This window comes from Dromiciops gliroides, chromosome 4, assembly GCF_019393635.1.
Source record: "Dromiciops gliroides isolate mDroGli1 chromosome 4, mDroGli1.pri, whole genome shotgun sequence".
NCBI classification, from domain to species: Eukaryota; Metazoa; Chordata; class Mammalia; order Microbiotheria; family Microbiotheriidae; genus Dromiciops; species Dromiciops gliroides.
The window spans coordinates 190,902,417-190,924,235 of NC_057864.1; the positions used below are offsets into that span (position 1 = coordinate 190,902,417).

The window sequence follows — 21,819 nt, forward strand, 5'->3', positions numbered from 1 at the left end:
CTCTTTTCTTTTTTTAAACTGGTTTGGATGATCCTCTTTTAACTGGGTTCAGTGGCCCTCAGGGAAGTTGTAGCTCTGGGATCAGGCAAGGTCAGCTCTTAGTTAGCCCCACTCAGCATTTATATAGCATTTACTAGATGCTGGCACTGTGCTAAACACTACAATTGCCTCATTTGATCCTAACAACAATTCTAGGAGGTAGGATTATTCCCATTTTGCAGTGAAATGAAGGTTAAGTGACTTGGCCAGGGTCACATTTTATTGACTATGAGCTCTCTGCTGTTCAGTTAAGCTGTCACTCAGTGCCAGAGCAGATATGTGGCACAGTAATAGAGCACTGGCGCTGGAGTCAAGAGGACCTGAGTTCACATCTTACCTCAGACACTAGCTGTGTGACCCTGGCCAAGTCACTTAACCTCAATTGCCCTTAGGCATCCAGTTTTATATACTCTCATCTTTTTTCCAGTTCTACTCTTTATGTGGAAATGTGCGTTTGCGGAATGTTGAAGTTTTATGGGGAGAAGAAAACAAGCATTTGTTAGGCACTTACTATGTACTTGGCACTTTGCCAAGTGCTTTACAAATATTATCACGGTTTATTCCCTAAACAGTTCTGAGAAATAGGTGCTATTGGGGGAAGCTTTGTGGCGCAGTGGCCCTGGATTCTGGAGGACCTGAGTTCAAATCCGGCCTCAGACACTTAATACTTACTAGCTGTGTGACCCTGGGCAAGTCACTTAACCCCAATTGCCTCACCAAAACAAACCAAAACAAACCAAACCAAACCAAAACAAACAAACAAAAATATAAATGCTTATTAACTTCGTGACTGGATTAAACCTCGGAATCCAGCTCCCAAGCCTCAAGAAGCAAAGCAGCCAAACCGATGATAACCAATGAAAGAGCCTCCCCAACTAAAGGGGAAACCAGCCTCCATAAAACAGCTGCTGCTCCTATCCTTCATGGATGGGTTTGGTAGACATCAGGATCGACTCTGCTCCACTCTGCCCAGGGACCAGGTGGAATGGAGTGGAGAGGGGAGAAGGATATTACCTCTCATCTTTTGAATGGAAGTCCATCTGAGCCTTTAGCTCATTCCTCTCCATCCCCCTTCACTTAGTCCTTTTCTCCCAAACCCTCCCAAGAAACACTCAAGCCCTGGAGAATTCCCTTCCTGCCCGCATCCTCGGGCCTGTCTCTCACTTACCCCCAGAACGGTAACGGTTATTTTAACGGCAGCAAATAAACTGCTCGCTTAGGGCCTTGGGTTGGCCAAGGGTAGGTTAAGGTCAAACCTCAGGTCTTGGAAAAGTCCATGTGAGGTACCCTAGGTTGGCACTGAACTACAACTCCCAGCATGCCACGAGATCGTCTGTGCTCTAAGGAGAGAGCTACCCTCCCCCACCTCTAAGGCCCCTCTTTCCTCGAAAGGCATCCGAATCCCGAAGACCTCCGGGGACTATCGCTTCTCCAAGAAGACTTTACTGTTAGCTGCGATCCGCCCCCTGACCTCGTGATGTCTGGGTAACGTAGTCCGTTCTGATCGGTTCTCAGAAAATGAGCCCTCCCCTTCAACCCGTTCGTTCCCTCCCATAAAGACTACAAAATCCAGAAAACATCGCCAATTCCTCCTCGTCCAATAGCAGTCCCTCATGTAGCGGGGCGCGGAGCCCGGCTCTCCCAACTCAAGATGGCGGATGAGAGTGAGACAGCAGTGAAGCCGCCGCCGCCGCCGCCGCCTCCGGCGCCGCAGCTGATGGAAGGGAACGGGAACGGCCATGAGCACTGCAGCGACTGCGAGAACGAGGAGGAGAACAGCTACAACCGGGGGTAACGAGTTCCTCCGAGCCCACTTCCTAATCCGTCTCCTCACAACCTGGGTCTCGGGGGGGTATGGGGAACAGCCCGGAGCCTAACCTAACCCCACCTTCGTATTCCCATTTGCTAAGGCAGTGGGATCCTGACTGGTGATTGGCTACTTTATTTGTCAATTACTAGGGGTGGGGACTGTGCAATCAGGGCCTGAGACATTCAATACTCCTATTATATAAAAGTTCTCTGTTATAGCACCTCAGTATGCTACAGGCCCAACTTAGGGAGGGGGTTTTTATGTTAATAATTTTTGTGGCACAACATTTTGGATTCCAATCAGTGTCCTCCAAAGAACGGAAAGCTACAGAGGAAGAGATGCCCGGTGTAGAGGATAACCCATTCCCAATAAACTAGCAACAAATAGTTCTCCTTAGTGTAGTGTCTCTACCAGCGAAGAAGCCCAACAGGCTTTACAAACCATAATTACGTTGTAAAATAACATTTTGTATCCTTATGTTGCTGCTCTTCACCACCAAAGGATCCTCAGGCCCCTGAAGGGCCTTATAAACCCTATGTGGTATTTATATGATAATGCCCCTTGTCCCAAAGAGTCCTTAAGATTGATGAGCATCATATAATTAGGTATACTAGCATATTTGTACCGCTATCTGTGAAATTTAGAGGCAGCCAGGCATAGTAGATAGAGGGTAGGCCTCCCAGGTTGGTGTTAACCTGGGCACAAGTCATACCTCTGAAATCTACTAGCCCTGTGGGGATAAGCAAGTCATGTAGTGCCTTAGGCAAAGCTATAAGATTTAAGTTAAAGATGACTTAATGATTTGCATCAGCTGCAGGAATTTCATTACTGGGAGTTCCCAAATAAAGATCCTTAAGGGCCGGGACTGAATGGTTTTTGTCCTTGTGTTTACTGTGCCTGGCACACAACCTTAATAAAAGCTTGCCAAATTGATAAAATCACAGGTCCAGAATTCCCCCCCCCCCCCCAAAAAAAAAAAGACCATCCAAGTACCCTCTTCCACAAAATTGAAGGAGATAGAATAGAGTTGTGCTTTATAACCAGTGGTGCTGGGTCTAATACTTCATCCCTTGTTCAACATTTTGAGAAGAGTGGTGATTATTCAATTTCCTTCTCTGGCCTTAAGACAGAAGTTTTATACAGCACTCCAGAAGAAGTGACTTGATTTGGACATTTGAGTGTGCAAGATTTTTTTTTTTTTCTTATGGCTCAGGTTTTTGCCTCGGAGCATCCAACCTATTGCCTACAAGCTATACCCTGCCATTTATTTTTCATTTTCAAACTATTTTAAGAGTTTAAGTTCTTTACCAAAAGGTATGGTGGTGTGTGATAATATCATTATAAGACTCCTAAAGTCTGTGTGAGTTTGACCATAGTAGCCAGGAAGATAATTTCTTGTATTGGTCTTGGCCCAACAAGAGGCCTTCAGAAAGTGAGAAAAAGGCATCTTGTCAGAGTTTTGGTTTTATAATTTCAAAATCATGTATGGTGCAGGGAGTATTTCATGGAAGATATATTGCTGTAGAAATTTGCATTTTGGTAAATGAATGGAAATGCTTAAAAGGAAGAAGCAGAACAAGAAGGAAGCTGCAGTTGTCCCAGGAAGAGGTTAGGGTCCGATATGAGAATTGCTGAAAGTGAAAGTCCTTTCTGCATCGAGAGAACTAGTCTTCTTTTGTCTTTGGCTAGTTTGTTTCAACTTTCCTTGAAGAACTGTGGCTGTGAGTACATCCTCTCTCTCAGTCATCTGTCTATAGGACTAAAGCTAGTTTTGTTTTCCATAATCTCTTTCTATTTCCAAAATCCTTTTGTGAAATCTTTTCTCAGATCCTTTTTGTTATTTACAGTATAACAAAGTGGCATCTTTTTTTTAAAGTGAAGTTCATTACCTGCTTTTGTTCTTGACACAAATGAACATCTAATCACCCTAGGTGTACAAATGTGAGTAAATGACAAATGGAGGTTGCATTGTAAGAGGGGAAGCACTAGTCCTGGTCCTTAGATTTTAAAAAATGTGCTTGCAGTTCTTATCTAAGTTCTTCTATTCTTGTGTAATCAGAGACTTTCAATTCTGCTCTTGTCTCACAGGTGTTGGACTCTTTTCAGTCTCTTATGCACAGAGTGAGAAAAACATCACATTTCACTTCCACCATCTTCTCTTCTTCTTTCTCCAAAGACTTATGTTACAAATTTTGTGCATTTGTGAAATGCCAAAATAATTCCATAATCGTCAGATTTGGGGTAGACACCTTCTATAGGGTACCCAGTGAAAATTAATAGTAGGAACAGATATTCCTGCAGTTTTCTTGGGCCTTTATATTGGTGTTGATCATAGCTTATATGAGTTATAAATTGTTCAGAGTGAATGGTTACAGACTTTGAAATTCAATTAGGCAAACACTTTATGTCCTTGAAGTTATCGTTATTAATTTTTAAAAGCATTACATGATAAAGTGCTTTCAAAGACATTCTCACATGATTTTCCCAGTAGATTGCAAGATAATGACTTTTGTCTTGATCTCTCAGTAATTTTGCATTCTTTCTTAATTAATAGAACATGAGCATTCTGGGTGAATGCAGTACAAAAATGAACCTGTGTGCAAAATTTTTCCTTCTAGTTTTCTAGTGTTTTCTTTTTGTGTGTGTGTGTGGGGGGCAGTGAGGGTTAAGTGACTTGCCCAGGGTCACACAGCTAGTAAGTGTCAAGTATCTGAGGCCGGATTCAAACTCAGGTCCTCCTGAATCCAAGGCTGGTGCTTTATCCACTGCGCCACCTAGCCGCCCCTAGTGTTTTATTTTCTTAAGAAAGGTATTAGGTATTTGAATTAGATTCAGGAGGACCTGAGTTCAAATCTGGCCTCAGACACTTGACACTTATTAGCTGTGTGACCCTGGGCAAGTCACTTAACCCCCATTGCCTCACCAATAAAATAAAATAAAATCCATACTCTTATTTGTCTTAAGATGACTTTCCCCAGACAGATGAAGGTATTAGACTAGAGAATTTCCAAGATCCCTTATTAAAATTCTATTATTTGTTTTGTTTTGTTTTTGCGGGGCAATGAGGGTTAAGTGACTTACCTAAAGTCACACAGCTAGTAAGTCTCAAGTGTCTGAAGCTTGATTTCAACTCAGGTCCTCCTGAATCCAGGGCCAGAGCTTTATCTACTGCACCACCTAGCTACCCCCTAAAATTCTATTATTTTAAATAATTAGAAGCTTATATTGAAGTCTTTTTTCATCTGTATGCTTTATGGTGGTGATGGTATTGTTTTTTGTTGTTGTTACTTGTTTTAAATGTAGAACTTCCATAGAAGTAATAGTACAAAACATTTCATACCATAATAGTATAATAATAATTGATGTTTCTGGGAATATGAGAAGGATGGATCCAATTTATTTCCTGAATTCCAAGGTGGTTGGTGTAATGAATATATACTCTCAGCTCTCTGGAGAGTTCTTTTATGCTGAGCAATATCAAAATAGAATTATTTCTGATTTCCCTTGTCACTGATCCCATTGAGATGTTGATAAGCCTTTGGCTTAAAAGCCCTCTGATCAGGGTGCACATATTCTTTGGCATTTTCTCTGACACAAGACAGGAGCATGTTCTCTTAATATATTTCTCTACAATAGCATGTTAATTTACAATTTTTAAAAAATCAGTTTTATTTCTTTTCAGTTCTGAATTCTCTTGCTCTCCCAATGAGATGGCAAAAAAAAATCCATTACAAATATCCATAGTTATGCAAAATAAATTCACATACTAGCCATGTCCAAAAAAGAGAGGAAGAGAGAGACAGGGGAAAACATGGTCATCTGCAGTCTGAGTCTATTAGCTCTGTCTGGAGGTGCACATAACACGTTTCATCATGAGTCCTTTGAAACTGCATATGGTCATTGTATGGATCAGTATTACCAAGTCTTTCAAAGTCGATTATTTTTACAATATGGCATTCAATGGGTTAAATCGTTCTCCTGGTTATGTTCAGTTTGCATAAAGTTTATACAGGTCTCAGCTTTTTCTGAAACCATTCCTTTTATCATTTCTTTGGGCACGATAGTATTTTTTTCACATTCATATACCACTCCAGCCAATCTGAAATTGATAGACATCCTTTGAGTTTCTAGTTCTTTGCTGCTACAGCCTATTCAGTCAACATGCCTACTCTTTGCCAAGTATTATGCTTAGAAATGAGAGAGAATTACAAAATGGAGACATCTTAGCCCTTGAGAAGCTTACGTTCTACCAGAGGGATCATTTTAATGTTTTCTCTACCTCCCAGATCCTCCATGGAGAGACACAAGAGAAAAGGAAAGGTCTTTTTGGAAGAAGTATATTCTATAAATTTGCTTTTAGTTAAGCGGTTTTGTTTTTCTTCTTCAGCTGCCCCATGTGTGGAACTTTCTATACCCATCTAATGGCTTGTGTTTGCTTCAGGCTCATGAAAAGAAGGAATCTTTTTCAGTCTGTTTTTCCTTTTCCCCTCCAGCATCCAGTTTTCAAAACCAGATCAAAGCAGAAACAGAGAAACCTCATTACTGATATCAAATAAGCTTTCTAATTTTATTTCCCAATTAAGAGGAGATTTAAAAAGAAACTAATCAAGGACTGCTTCAAAGAGAAGAGAAACTCAAAAGGAGAAGAAATGAGGACTAAATGAGAATCTATTTCAGGGAGGCTGCTGCTCGTGGCAAACCAGTTTTGCTGATTCTTCACATTTCTTGACTAACCTGCTCACTAGTTTTACTAAGTTAACAGTTAATGCCTTCACCCAAAGATGCTGTTTAAAGGACCAAAATGTACCATCTATGAAGTGCCCAGGTCTTGGTAACTTAATATGCTTTTACATTTTTCATAAACTCTTTAGCATTAAAATGATCATTTCCTTTGATATAGTGCTTAATGGTTTGCCAAATACTTTGCTTACATCAGCCCTAAGGTGTATATTATTTTCCCTGTTTACAGATGAGGAAGAAGGGTAAGGCAGTTTCCTTGTGGTTATACAACTTGTATCAGAGCTAAGTTTGAACTTGTCTCGTGTCCAAGTTCAGTGCTGTTTGTACTACACTCCCTCTCCCTGCCATGCTACAATTCTTCTGATTTCTCTGAAGTAGATACTGTTGCTGTCTTGGGGTTAAAAGACTCAAGCAGATACACAGCATTCTCTTCAAGCCTGCTTGAAAAAAAGTGCTGACTTTGGCAAGGAATTCTGATTCATTTAGTGGAACTCAATTTTTATTTTAAGATGTAGTTAAAAGATCCAACTTTAGTTTAATGATTTAAGTTATTTTAAATTATAAGCTAACCCTAACCTTCCAGTTCCTCCGTGTCCTCAAATCTCCTGAACTCTCACATTTCATTCCAGCCACACACAAGGATGGTTACACCCTCGATTTTTATATTACCCATAAGTATTCCATTTCTGAAATAAAAAACTGACATTCCTCAGTCTGTCTGATCAAAAGCTATCACTCCTTTATGACTCATTTATGACTTCCTTCTCCTATTCTTTTTTTTTTTTTAGTGAGGCAATTGGGGTTAAGTGACTTGCCCAGGGTCACACAGCTAGTAAGTGTTAAGTGTCTGAGACAGGATTTGAACTCAGGTACTCCTGACTCCAGGGCTGGTGCTCTATCCACTGAACCACCTATTCTTTGTCTTTATCGTGATTCCAGTTTCTCCACCCCTTAGTACTTTCTCAGTCCATTATCTGGATTCCGACTTTCTTCTCTTCCCAGTATCAGTCCCATAGTTAACCAGTTTAGTTCTACGTTGCCCTCTACTCAAATCCCTTGTCACTTTGCCTTCTGTCACGATAGTCTTGTTAAACTTTAACCCTGGATAACTTCTGCAATCCATCTCCTCCATTCCTACTCACATGCACCATAATGGAGGAAGTCACCCAGTTGAGCTGACTGGGTTCACCACAAATTTATGTTATCAAACCTCAACTGGGCCCTTATTGCATGAAGTCAGTTCTTTTTTCTTTTCCTAATTGATTCATTATCCCACTCGAAAGACTGTTGAAGACCTCTTTTCTCCTCAAACTTTCCACTCTTCCCCTCTCCCCCAGCCCTCACACCTTAGCAGAAGACTGCACTTGATACATTGAGAAAATTGAGCCACTCACTCTGAGCTCCCTCTTCTTCCTTTTCTTTGTTTTATATCTTCTTGAATCATCCCTACACTCTCTCTTCTTTGCCTAAAGATTGCTTTCATCTTTAACCTCCCCTTTTCCACTGGTTCCTTTCCAATTATTTATAGACATGCTTAAAAAACCCTCACTAGGGCTCACCATCCCCACCAGCTATCATCCTATATTTCCCTTCCTTTGTCACCTATCACCCTTTAGAAAGCTATCTAGGGTTCAGGAGTACCTGAGTTCAAATCTGGCCTCAGACATTTGACACTTGCTAGCTGTGTGACCCTGGGCAAGTCACTTAACCCCCACTGCCCCGCCAAAAAAAAAAAAAAAAAAGGAAGTAATTTAAAAAAAAAAAAAAAGAAAGCTATCTAGGGGCAGCTGGGTGGCAAAGTGAATAAAGCACTGGCCCTGGATTCAGGAGGACCTGAGCTCAAATCAAGCCTCAGACACTTGACACTTACTAACTGTGTGACCCTGGGCAAGTCATTTAACCCTCATTGTCTTCCCAAAAAAAAAAGCTATCTAGACTTGTTGCCTCCATTTCCTCTCTCATTCTCTTATGAGCTCTCTGCAGTTTGGCTTCCAACCTCATTCAACTGGAACTGAGCTTTCCAAAGTTACCAGTGCTTTCTTAATTGACAAGTTTAATGGACTTTTCTTAAACCTCATTCTTCTTGAGCTCCCTCTACATTGTGACACTGATCACCATCCCTTTCCTCCTGGATACTCCCTTCTCTCTAGATTTTTTTTTTTAATTGCTGTGTCTTGGTTCTGCTTTGCTAGAGCTTCATCTATGTCATGCCCACTGTGTGTACCATAAGCCTTTTTCCTTGGCAGTCTTTTCTTCCCTCTTTATACTCTCACTTGGTAACCTTCTCAGTTCCTATGGGTTTACAGGTGATTTATGTATCCTAGCCCAGCCTCTTTCCTGAACTCCAGTCATGCATCAGCAACTACCTTTTTTTTTTTTTAAGTGAGGCAATTGGGGTTAAGTGACTTGCCCAGGGTCACACAGCTAGTGTTAAGTGTCAGAGGCCTGATTTGAACTCAGGTACTCCTGACTCCAGGGCCCGTGCTCTATCCACTGCTCCACCTAGCTACCCCAGCAATTACCTTTTGTACCTTTCCATCTGAATCTAGAATTCTCAAATGCAGCATCTCTAAACCAGGACTCATCTTTCCCTGAAAATCTCTATTCCAAACTTCTCTGTTTCTGTTAAGAACCTCACTGTCTTTGTAGTTATCCAGGTTCACACCCTTTTATTCTCTGCTCCTTTCTCCCTGTAGTCAAATCCATTTTCAAATCTTGACATTTCTACCTCTATATTATCCCTTCCATTTGTTCTCATTATCACTATTCACACAGCCACCATCTAGGTTTAGTTCCTTATCACCTCTTTGCTGGACAATAGCAATGACTTCCTAATTAGTCTCCTTGCTTCAAGTCTCTTCCCATTCCAGTCCCTCTGCCATGTAGCTGCCAAAGTGCTATTTCTACAACATAGGTTTGAGCATATCACTATCCCCTTGCCCTGTAAAAGCTTCTTTGCCTTTTAAAGCCCTTCACACTCTGGCCCCTACTTTATGCTACTTGCATCCTTATTACACATTACTTTTCCCACACTCTACTGTCCAGCTAAACTGCCCTTCTTACTATTCTTCACTCAGTGTTTCATCTTTTTGTTTTTTGTTCTTACTCCTTCCTCAGCTCCAGTATCCAGTATCCACTATCTTCCACCCAAAGCCTTTCCTGATCTCTCCACCTGCTGGTGGCCTGCTTCCCTAATCTACCTCATTTCTATTTTGTATTTATTCTACATGTACTCATGCATGTGCTCACATGTTATCATCTCTGTAGGTTTTCAGTTTCTTGAGAGTAGAATGATTGATTTTTGTCTTTGTAGCACCTATTACCTTGCACATAGAAGCTGCTTATTAATAAATCAATGTTTGTGAATTGATTGATAAGCGCGAGGCATCTTTTATTTATAGAGACTAACTATATCAGGAATGTCTGATGTTTACATCTAGAACTAGATGTATATGGCTCATAACTCAACCTTTTTAGTAAGGCTCATTCTTTTTTTTTTTTTTTTGTGAGGCAATTGGGGTTAAGTGACTTGCCCAGGGTCACACAGCTAGTGTCAAGTGTCTGAGGTCGGATTTGAACTCAGGTCCTCCTGAATCCAGGGCCGGTGCTCTATCCACTGCACCACCTAGCTGTCCCGAGGCTCATTCTTTATCTCTCTAACCTGCTGTTTGATTTTTCTGAGATATCTGATGCCTTTTCTTGTTAATGTAGCTGGGCTTTCTTCTAGGTAGATAATATGAAGGAATAAGAGGGGAAAGTGCTTGCCTTTGGACCAGTTCAGCCTTTGGCCTTTCCCTGAGTTTGTTAATATTTGTAACTTTTAATTTGGCTTTAACAAAAATAATAATAGCTAACACTATTATAACAATTATAACTATTATAAGAATAATAATAGCACCTTCTGTGTTGGGCACTGTGCTAAGTGTTTTGCAGTTTTTATCTCATTTGATCCTTATAACAACCCTGGGAGATAGGTCCTATGACCCATTTTATACATGGGAAAACTGAGGCAAGTAGCTTAAGTGATTTGCTAAACCAAGATATGAACTCAGGTCCTCCTGACTCCTGGCTCTATGATCTATCCACTACATTACCTAGCTGCTCACCAATTTTCTCCACATAAATCATGATATATAAATTTGGTGACAGTTTTCAGTCAGTGCTTAGATAAGGTCATAGAAGAAGTTTCTTGACCATGGTAGTAATGACTTATAAACAGCAGCCATTTTTAAGTTGGAGTTGATAGGCTACTGTCTAGAACAGCATTTATACTTTAAAGTTCTTTACCACAAACTAGTTCTTTTTTCCCCACTCTGTAACAATCCTAAAATCTTTGTATTTTACAAAAGAGTACAAGAGGCAGTTTTATACAAATCGTTGACCAGTGCAAACTTGTGGAGCCTGATGTGCTGTATTAATGGTCTTGCATACTCAACAGTCTGTGGACTGGGGCTCTGGAATACTCCATTATACACCATGTGATTTGCCATCTGGACAGCCCCTTATAAATACCATTTCAATTGCCATACTTGGGGCTGTCTGGATTCTAATAGGATTACAAATGTAAGTATCATACCTCAGGAGTAAATTGGTTTGCAAGAAAGATTTCCCTGTGTCTAAAAATAGAATCAAAAGGATATTAAAGACTAGGGTTTGCTTTCACTCAATTGTCCTAAAAGCCTGACTTGTAGCCGAACAGGTAGATTCTTATTTCTTAGGGGAGAAACTGAGAAAGGCCTAAGTTGCTTATTTTGTTCCCTGAATTATTTTTATTTCCCCTTGGTCTTAGGCTATGATCTAAAACTGTGATGTATGTTTTAGATATTGATGCCATTTTAAAAAATTACAATATTATCTATTATAGTACGGATATTGTTGGCACTGGGGAAGACAGGGCAATAGGAAATATATATTAAAAACTTAAGCCAGTAACTTGAAACAGTACTTTTCCTTTATAGCATGCTTTTGATTTAAAAAGACAAAACAAAACCAAAAAAGAGACAAAAAATCAGCAAAATCCTTTTCCATAGAAAGTATTAATTAAGTAGTTTTATTGGCAGTCTTTGTTATTTGGGGTTTTACATTTTCTTTCTCTTTTTTTGGATTTAATTAATAAGCATTATTGAGTGCCTACTATGTGTTATACTGATCTCTGCTCTCAAAAAATTGAAAATTTAATGAAGTGACGTGAGACAACAGTGAACCTCCTTGTGTGTGCTGCTTCTATGTAACACAAATGGAAACCTCTATGTGGCTTGGTAGGAAGTCATGAGGAGGAACCAAAAAAAATCCAACAACCTGTGGCCAACCTGTTGATGACGGATCTTTCGGAACATAACTCGACTAGTCTGTGATCAACAGATGTTCTGTTGCTCCAGGATCCTGCCAGAAGCTTTTCCAGCTTGTCCTAGGTCCCACCACAGCTCGTGCTTCACATGGCCTCCAAGAGCCCATGTCACATCCATATTAAGTGTAGGCATCAGAATAAATTGGTTTGTCAGAAAAGTCGGAAGGGGAAATCGTGATAGCTCATACAAAATCAGTAACAGAAAAGAGAGCTTAACCAAGTTTGGTAAGCAGGGAAGTGGGATATAATGGTAAGAACTTTCTTTGAACTGAGGGGCTGATCTACTTAATCTTCCTGAGCCTTAGTTACCTCATCTGTGAAATGGGGAGGACGATGAACAAAACAATCTCTGAGTCCATGATGTGATTTGTGGAGACAGTGTCAGGGTCTTAAAAGATAGGTATGGGGGCAGCGAGGTGGCACAGTAGATAGAGCCCCGGCCCTGGAATAAGGAGGACCTGGGTTCAAATCCTGTCTCAGACACTTAACACGGGCTGTGTGACCCTAGGCAAGTCACTTAACCCCAATTGCCTCACCCCCCCCCCCAAAAAACAAAACAAAACAAAACAAAACAGGTATGATTTCAGGAGAGAGAAAGGCGTTTTAGGTGAAGGGAGCAACAGGAGCAGAAGCACTGAGATGGGACTGAGCATGGCACATTGATATGCCTGCCCGAAGGGGAGAGTAGTCAGGGGTGGAAAGATAGCAAGTTGATTAGGTAGATTTTATAAGCTAGTTAGAGGAGTCTAGACTGGTTGCACTAAGAAATGGGAATCCAGTATAAATTTTAAAGCAAAGCAGTAATGAACGTGATATTTAAGGAAGAAAAGAAATGCTGACAGCTGTGTGCTAGATGGATTAGTGGGAGGAGAGATTGGAGTCAGGAAAACCAATGGGAAGGTTGTTGCAATCATTTAGGCATGAGGTGAGGAGAATGGAGAGGAAAAATCAAAAGGATTTTGGTGACTGACTGCACACATCAGATTAAGGAGGGAGTTGAGTCCAATACTTTGAAAATGAGCATATTAACAGAAATAGGAAAATTGATGTGGGGCAAATGGTTATGCAGGCCAAGTCTAAGTCTTGCAATAAAGCCAAAGTTTCATATTGAAATTGTGGGAAGATTAGGGATTACTCTAGCAGGATTTAAGACTTAGAAAGCACTTGACATACATTATCTCCTTTGAGCCACAAACATCCATCTGAGATAAGTACTAGAGGTATTTTTTAATCCCTATTTTTCAAATGCAGAAACTGAAACTCAAGTTAAATTACTTGTCCACAGCACCACAAACAACAGAAGCAGGATGTGAACGTGGGTCTCTCCTGACTTTAAGCACAACACCTTTTCAATTGTGCTGCCCTTGGTAGAAAACTTGGGGATTTTGTTTGTGCATCTCCTGGAATGACAGTTCTGTGAAAATGCACAGTCTCTTCTTCTGGGCCCTTATTTGATGAAACAAAAGTTAATGGATCTACAACTCTGGAATTTCTCTCTGATCACAATCTCCTCCTAGTTCCTCCTTTTTACCATGATCTCTGGTCCCTAGATCCCTCCCTGTTTTCTCAGTCATAGGTGGTGGGATCTATGACATAGAAAGAAGCAAGGAAAGAAACAAGCATTTATCAAGCACCTACTATGTGCCAGGCACTATGCATACTTTACAAATATCTCACATGATTCTCACAACCCTGGAAGGTAGTTGCTATTATGATAACTTTTTTTAGGGGGGGGTCGACAATGAGCGTTAAGTGACTTGCCCAGGGTAACACAGCTAGTGTCAAGTGTCTGAAGCCAGACCTGAACTCAGGTCTTCCTAAATTCAGGGCCGGCGCTTTATCCACTGTGCCACCTAGCTGCCCCCCAGTAGTTGCTATTATGATCCCCATTTTATAAATGAGGAAACTGAGATGGACAGCAGTAAGTGACTTGCCCAGAATCACAGCTAGTAAGTGTCCAGGCCCAGGCCTGTGTACATTATAGTGCCACCTAGCTGGGATGAAGCCCAGAGGCCATCTGGTCCAAACCTGTCTTTTTGTAGTTGATGAAACTGAGGCCCAAGAAGGTTTATAGGATCTAGAACCAAAAAGGGACCTCAGGCTGTCCGATACCCACATAGCTCTCACTTCTTAGCACCTACCTCTACTTAACCTCAGCTGTTAGCACCCATCCACTCTTAGGAGAGACCTAAGGATAGGAATCCTGCTTCTGGACTGGGGTGAAGATAAAAGGAAATTAGAAATCACAGGATCTAAGAGCTGAAAGGGACCTTAGGAGCTTTCTAGCCTGCCCCACACCTGTCCCAGAATCCCTTTTAGTGCATCCCAACAAGCAATCATCCCGCCTTCCCTTGGAGACCTCTGAATGAAGGGGAACCCACTGCTTCCAATCATGTCATCCCATCTTATTCTTGGATAGCTCTGATTGCTAGAAAGTTGGTTTTTGGGGGTTTTAAATATTAAGCCTAAATCTGCCTCTCTATAACTTACCCTCTTGCTCTTGGTTCTGCCTTCTGTAATCACGAAGACCTTTTCTGTAATTGAAGACAAGTCTTTTTAAAATTAAGACAGCCAGAACTAAACACAGTGTACTCAATGAAACCTGAACAGAGCTGAAATTAGCAGAACTGTTACGTCTCTTGATCTGTCCCTTATACCTATCTTAATGCAGCCTAGGATAGCTTTACCTTTTTGAGGTGCCATGTCATACCATTAACCCACTAAGAGTCATATCTTTTTTACAGGAATTGTTCAAAGACAGAAGTCTTTCTATGTCTCTTTCTGCTAGACCTTATCCATCTGTTTATTTTAACAAATTTTGTTTCCAAGAAGAAACAACAGTGTTCGGAAAGACTGTTGAGGTTTATTCTTTGATCCCAGGATTTAAAATGGAAAGGAAGTTAGAAGTAATAGAGTCTAACTTTTTCATTTTCCAAATGAGGAAAGTAAGGCTCAGTGAATGACTTACCTTAGACTTTCCCTATTAACATCAGGTACCATTCCATCACTAACTTAATAGCTGGATGAAGTCAGTTGTACTTGCTTTGATTTGTATGTGCAAAAGTTCTGGCCAAACTCCATTATGAAGGACACCAAGGAGATTAGCTGAATCCTAGGACTGTTCTTATGGTTTGAATCTCTCTCTCTCTGTATATATCTCTCTCTCACTCTCACACTCACACTCACACACACACACACACACATACATATGCAGGGAGCAGAAATATCCTTTGGTGATATCCTTGATGAACCTGGATTCTGGTTTCTTCAGAAATGTAACCAAACCATTTGGGGCCATTCTGATTTTTCTTGGTTCATTTGGTTGAGGGATGTCCAGGGACTTAGCACCTAAGCCCAAGCCTGGTTGGTTGCCTTGCTAGGTCCCTGTGGTTTCCTGCTATGTTAAAGGCATTTGGCCTAACCTTTTGTAATGAGAAATTTATAATTGTCTTGAGCAAATTTTGGGCTACTGTTGTTCATCAAGTTGGACTACTTGGAAGTCCCCCCTCAGGCAATCCTTTTAATGTGGTTTAGATGTAGAGAAAGTTGAGTATTCACAATGTACTCTTACAGAAAGTGGCTTAATACCCAGAGTTCTGTAGAAGGACAAAGTTTCTATCCTCCCTCAGCTCTTAAACTGTCTATTTGGTGAACAAGCTGAGACAGGAATCTCCACCCCCCCTAACTCCCCCAGTTACACCATTGCTTGTTACAAGCCTGTACAAGGAAAATTAAACCAGCTTTTTAGTTTTTTGTCCCTGTGTGGGCCTAGGAGTTAATCTGGCATTTGTATTGATGGTACATAAAATTGAACAAGATTTCCACCACTGCAACTGCTTCCATGGCTACTGGATCTCTAATACTTCACGTAGCACAAAAATATCTCTTTCGGATGTCCAAAGCAAATTGGAAATGATTAGAGGCAAGATCTGTAATTTTGCCATGCCTTTAATGACCACAAGCTTAATTTTTTTTTTTAAGTGAGGCAATTGGGGTTAAGTGACTTGCCCAGGGTCACACAGCTAGTAAGTGTGTGTTAAGTGTCTGAGGCCGGATTTGAACTCAGGTACTCCTGACTCCAGGGCCCGTGCTCTATCCACTGCGCCACCTAGCTGCCCCCACAAGCTCAATTTTGAAAATTTGTGGAGTGGGTGAGCTTATCTTTTGACTATCCCTGCTTCCCAGATTAAAAGTAGTCATCACATACACTTTGCTCATTTGAATGTGATTATTGTTCCTCATTAGTTCATCTGTGGGCTACATCACTTCACCCAACAGAGCAATATCTTATTACCTTAATCTTGATCCTTTTTTTTAACAGTTCATATTGTACTTTAATTGATTTTTTTTCAAAAACACTTATTTTAATTTTACTTTGAAATAAAAAAAGTTCATCCTACCTAAATTATCTTTGTCTTATAGCCAAAAAAAAAAGTTAGGTGCTTTAAGGTATTTTTAAAAAAATAATAAACATTTTTATTTATAGTTTGGGGTTCCAATTTTTATTCCTTTTTCTCTCCCTTCCCTCCCCCCTCCCCAAGGCAGTAAGCAATCAGATATGGGTTATACATGTATGATTATGTAAAACATTACCATATTTGAATCTTGATCCTTTTAAACTATCATTCCTTTCCTGATGTATTATGAACATGATTTCATCAGTCATTTAATAATGCTTGGTCATACATTCCATAAACTGATATGAATGAGGGATTAAGGGTGGGGAGCTATTTCATCACCTAACAGCTACTAGAATTCAAGTTCAGTAACTTCTCTAGAAATCCTGGGACTGATGGAAAAGGATTAATATTCCCTGAATAAATAAACTCAATTGAATAGGAATGGGCTGACTGAGCAGATATAACAAAATTGAATTACATATGTCATTACTTCACAAGATCAGTTATTTCATCAGGGTCAGTGCTTCATCATTAATGTATATCACAACCTTTTGCCTCTTAATTGATCGTTTTGTGAGTTTCCGTGACCAAAAAAAAATTCTTGGTGCTAAGCTTTTCTGATGTTGCTAAGCTGGTCTTAGAGTCTTTCATCAGTCCCATACTCTAAGCCTTTCCAGCTTGGTATGTGACTTGGCAGATTTGAGACAAAGAGTCCAATTAGGAAGTTATTGGAGTTGTCCAGGAAAGAGGTGATGAGGGCCTAGATACATGGTGGCTGTGTGAGTAGTGATAAGGGGACACATGGAAGAAATGACATAGAAATAGCAAGGTTTAAAAACTGATTGAATATAGGGATCGTGATACAGAGGACAACAGAAGTGCAAACTTGGATAACTAAAAAGAGAGTGGGACTCGTAACAAATAGGGAAGTTTGGGAAAGGGATGGGTTTGCAGGAAAAGATGAGCCCTGTTTTATTTTTTTTATTTTTTTGCGGGGCAATGGGGGTTAAGCTGGTAAGTGTCAAGTGTCTGAGGCCGGATTTGAACTCAGGTACTCCTGAATCCTGGGCCGGTGCTTTATCCACTTCGCCACCTAGGCACCCCTCTGTGCCACCTAGCCGTCCCAAGCCCTGTTTTAGAGATGTTGCATTTGAGATGTCTATAGGACTTCCAGATGGGAAAGTCTAAAAGGCAACAGATTAGAGACATGTACAGGGGGAATGATATCAAAGAACAGTGAGGTGAAGAGAAGGGGAAAGGAGGAGCACACAATAAATGCCTCAGTTATCTACATCATGAGATGAGACCCTCAGTTGAGGGTTGGAGGAGGGAAGGTGAGATAGGTTTGTGGAGATAATAAGTTTGAAACTACTTTAGTTAAGAGTAAAATAGAGAATCAGGTAGGGAGTAGAAGAAGCATTACATTCCAGTGAGGACTCCTTTGAAGTTAAATAATAACCGAGTAAGTACAGTTGATGAGTGGTGGGAGTAATCCATGGTTGGTGTTGTCAAGGTGTATGTGGTGATAGGAATTAGAAATACAGGGTTGTGTATAATTGAACTGGAAATGGCAGGACAAAAATTTCTTCTAATAGTGAGTTGTTAGGTACAAGGTAAATAAAGAGATAGTAAGAGAGCACCTAGCTGAACTTGATGGATTCAAATGCTTGGCTCAGATGAACTTCATATATCCTCAGGTCCCAAAAGAACTGGAACATAGGATTTTTGAACCATTGCCAATGAGATTTGTTTTTGTTTTTGTTTTTTGCGGGGCAATGGGGGTTGTGACTTGCCCAGGGTCACACAGCTAGTAAGTGTTAAGTGTCTGAGGCTGGATTTGAACTCAGGTACTCCTGAATCCAGGGCCAGTGCTTTATCCACTGCGCCACCTAGCTGCCCTGTCAATGAGATTTGAAAGATCATGGGATTTGGGGAGGTGCCACAAGATTAGGAAGGGCAAATGTTCTAATGTTTAAAAAAGGTAAGAGAAAAAAGCCTGCAAACTGTAAACCAGTAAGTTTGATTTTAATTTCTGGGAGAATTCTAGAATGGATCATTTTTAAATGGCTGCCTAATATCTAGAAAAGGAAGCGGTGACTCTAAAGAGCTTCCTTGGCTTTGTCAAGAACAGGTGATGCCAGATTAATCTGATATTCTTTTCTGATGGAATTACTAAGGTAATGGAGGAGAATGCTGTGAATGTGGTTTACCTACGTTTTAGCAAAGCTTTTGATAAAAGTATCTCATATCACCCTTATAGAAAAGATGGAGAGATGTGGACTAGAAGGTAATACAGTTAAGATGGATTCACTGGTTGGATGGCCAAACTCAAAGAAAGTGTAGTTGTTAGTGGTTCAGTGATAATGTGGCAGGAGTTCTCCTGTGGAACACCCCAAGGATTTGTGCTTGACTCTGTAACCCCCTGGTCTACTGAGAGTCAGGATCCAACAAGATCTTGACCAGCAAGAGAAGCTGGTAGGCAAAATAAAAGCAAGGCTGGCCAGATCTGGCCTTCTGGCCATAATTTGCCCTATCCCTGAGCTAGAGCATTGTTAAATTTATTAAGATGAAATTGATGGATAGAGCACCGGCCCTGGATTCAGGAGGACCTGAGTTCAAATCCGGCCTTAGACACTTAATACTTACTAGCTGTGTGACCCTGGGCAAGTCACTTAAATCCAATTGCCTAAAAAAAAAAAAGATGAAATTGAGTAGGAAAAACTGCCTTTTGTGAAGTGAACTTCACAAGTATAAAATGGGAAAGGTGTGGTTAGCACTTTTCTGAAAAGGATTGGGGGGTTTTAGTAGACTCCAAACTCAATATGAGTCATCAGTGTGATGTAGCATTTGAGAAAGCAAATACAATTTTGACCTGCATCAAGAAGGGCACACCTTCCAGGAGTGGAGATGATAATCCCACTCTGCCCTTGTTGACCTGTCTATTATTGTGCAGGATTCTGGGAGAGAACACTGACAAACTGGATTGTCCATAGAAAGGCAATCAGGATGGTAAAAAGCCTTGAGGCTGTGGTAAGTTCATTGATCGGTTAAAGGAACTGGGCATATTTAGCCTGAAGAAGAGAAGACTTGGGGTAGACATGGTAGCTGTCCTGTATTTAAGAGGCTCTTTGGTGGAAGAAGGACTAGATTTCTTCTCTTTAAGGTCAGAACTAGGAGCAAGCAATAGGTAGAATCTGCAAAGAAACAAGTTGAAACTTGACGTCAGAAAAAACTCTGCAATTAGAGTTGTCCCGAGATGGAATGGAGTCCCTGAAGGAGGTAGGTACTGCGTGGTCCTGTCTTGGAGATCTTTGAGCAGAGGCTGGAGGACATCTCAGTTATGTTATGGAAAGGATCATTCAATATACATTTCTTAAATGTTTCCTGTGGATGAGACACTGAGTTAAGTGCTAGAGATACAAAGAAAGGCAAAACCACAGTCCCTCCCCTTTAAAGATCTTATGTTCCGTTGGGGGAGACATTGTATAAAGAACTATGTATCAGTTGGCCACTAAGGTCCCTTCCTACTCTTCAGCTCTTTGGTTCTTTGAACCAGTTTACTCAGTGGTTGAGATTGGAAAGGAAGGACAGTGTAGCCAGATAGGCTTGGTTGCTTGGGAAAGTGCTGAGATAGATGCATTTAAGGTCACCATCAGGACAAAGAATGGGTTTAAGGGAAATAAGGTATAGGAAGAATGGATTTAGAAATAATTCCATAGGTGGAGCAATAGGAGAATATGATTGGAATACTTTTAGGTGATAGCAAGGTCAAGAGTATAACCGTTACTGTGTGTGTGTGTGTGTGTGTGTGGGAGGCAGAATGAGGAGGTATGGGAAGTTAAGTAGATGGAGGAACTGAGAAGTTAGAATACTTGAGGGAACATTATTAGCACATACCCTAGAAAAAGGAGTATAGAGGTAGATTGTGATCCAGGAACTGAACTCAATGAGAAAGGAAGACGTGTTATCCAGCAATCTTTCTACTGTACTCTACCTCTCTGTTAGTTTTGTTGGGTTTGATCTTGTTTTAATTAAAGAGATACTTTAGTAAATTGTTGCTCTGGAATCTCAAAAGGTGAAAAGCTCTGGTTATGCTATTTTCCATATTCTGCTCTCCAGATCAGAATATAGTACCTCCTCTGCTCTGCTCCTCCAAGCAGCACTCATGAATTAAGTCCCCATAAAGCAGCTGCTTCAGCAGGGTCCAGGGGGTACCTTCTGGGTACCACTTCCTAATACTTCAGGTTAGGAGCCATCACCATTATGCTTCCCCTAACAGTGATCCAGTAGAAAGTTAGCCCTTATCAAAGAAATTTACTACAGTGTTATAGTAAGAATATTAACTACAAAACATTGCCACAATATATCTGGGGTTTACTCTCCCATAAACATCTTGTCTATGGGGACAGTGGACACAAATTTAGAGTACAGTGGTCACTATATATGTAGGGAACATATGTGGCCAGGATAACACACATTGATGCTCTTACTCTCCTAATGGAGTCCTCACAAAACTTTCTTATTAGAGATGATATCTACTGGTCAAGTAGCTGGCTTCCAAGGAGAACTTGGAGATAGTGGTAGAGGGAGGGAGAAAGAAATCTCTTTAACTTTTGTTTCCCTCCCCTGCCCCCACCTCCCTGAATTTTCTCTTAGGGGTCTGGTTCTTCCTCCACTGCTAGATAGAGGCCTGGGCTGCCTTGAGTTCTCAAACTGCAGCTCTATCTCCAGGGCTTGACTCTTTAAAGCCCTGGCCCATTTTATGCTCACCCAGTAATTTTCATAGGATCATAGATCTTGAGCTGGAAGGAGCCTCAATATCTAGTTCAACCTCTTCATTTTATAGATGAGAAAATTAAAATCTAGGAAGGCTAAATGTCTCCTCCAGGGTCACACAGGTAGTCTGCATTAGCCTCCTTCTGATTCCATCAAAGAAGTCTTCATATTGGGGGCAGCTAGGTGGTGCAGTGGATAAAGCACCAGCCCTGGATTCAGGAGGACCCGAGTTCAAATGCACTTGACACTTACTAGCTGTGTGACCCTGGGCAAGTCACTTAACCCTCATTGCCCTGCCAAAAAGAGAAGAGAGAGAGAGAGACAGACTATTTGTGTGTTAATACCTTGTTAGTACATTAAAATCTTTAATGAGTATATCCCTTGATCTCCAACTGAGCTAATGGGGGAAGGTTTGCCCCTTTTACATGAGGGATAGATAAGTTAACAAGTGGATATCCAAAAATTTTCAGTCACTAAAATAATTTCCAAGTTAAATTCTAGAGTGATAGAGATTCATTCTAGTTCTAGTACTTATTTTGATCAAGTGTTGATTGCTAACTGCCCGGCACTGTACAATATACTGTGGGCATGTAGAAGTAGTATTTTTACTTCGCCTCTATTCTCGAAAACCTCATAGTATGAATAAAGTTTGCTTTTTTTTCCCATAAAAATAATGAAAACAGCTAAGAGTCAAAAATCAAGCACTC

The 21,819-nt window shown here is 40.7% G+C and overlaps 1 protein-coding gene across 1 annotated transcript in view; it reads left to right on the forward strand.

The window, feature by feature from the left end:
- Nucleotides 1-1,642: 1,642 nt before the first annotated feature.
- NMT1 (N-myristoyltransferase 1) overlaps nt 1,643-21,819 on the forward strand; it is a 54,227-nt gene continuing 34,050 nt past the window's right edge. The window contains exon 1 of the mRNA XM_044002186.1: nt 1,643-1,830. Coding sequence (XP_043858121.1) covers nt 1,691-1,830 — 140 coding nt within the window. The 5' untranslated portion in view covers nt 1,643-1,690. The remainder of the gene's footprint in view (nt 1,831-21,819) is intronic.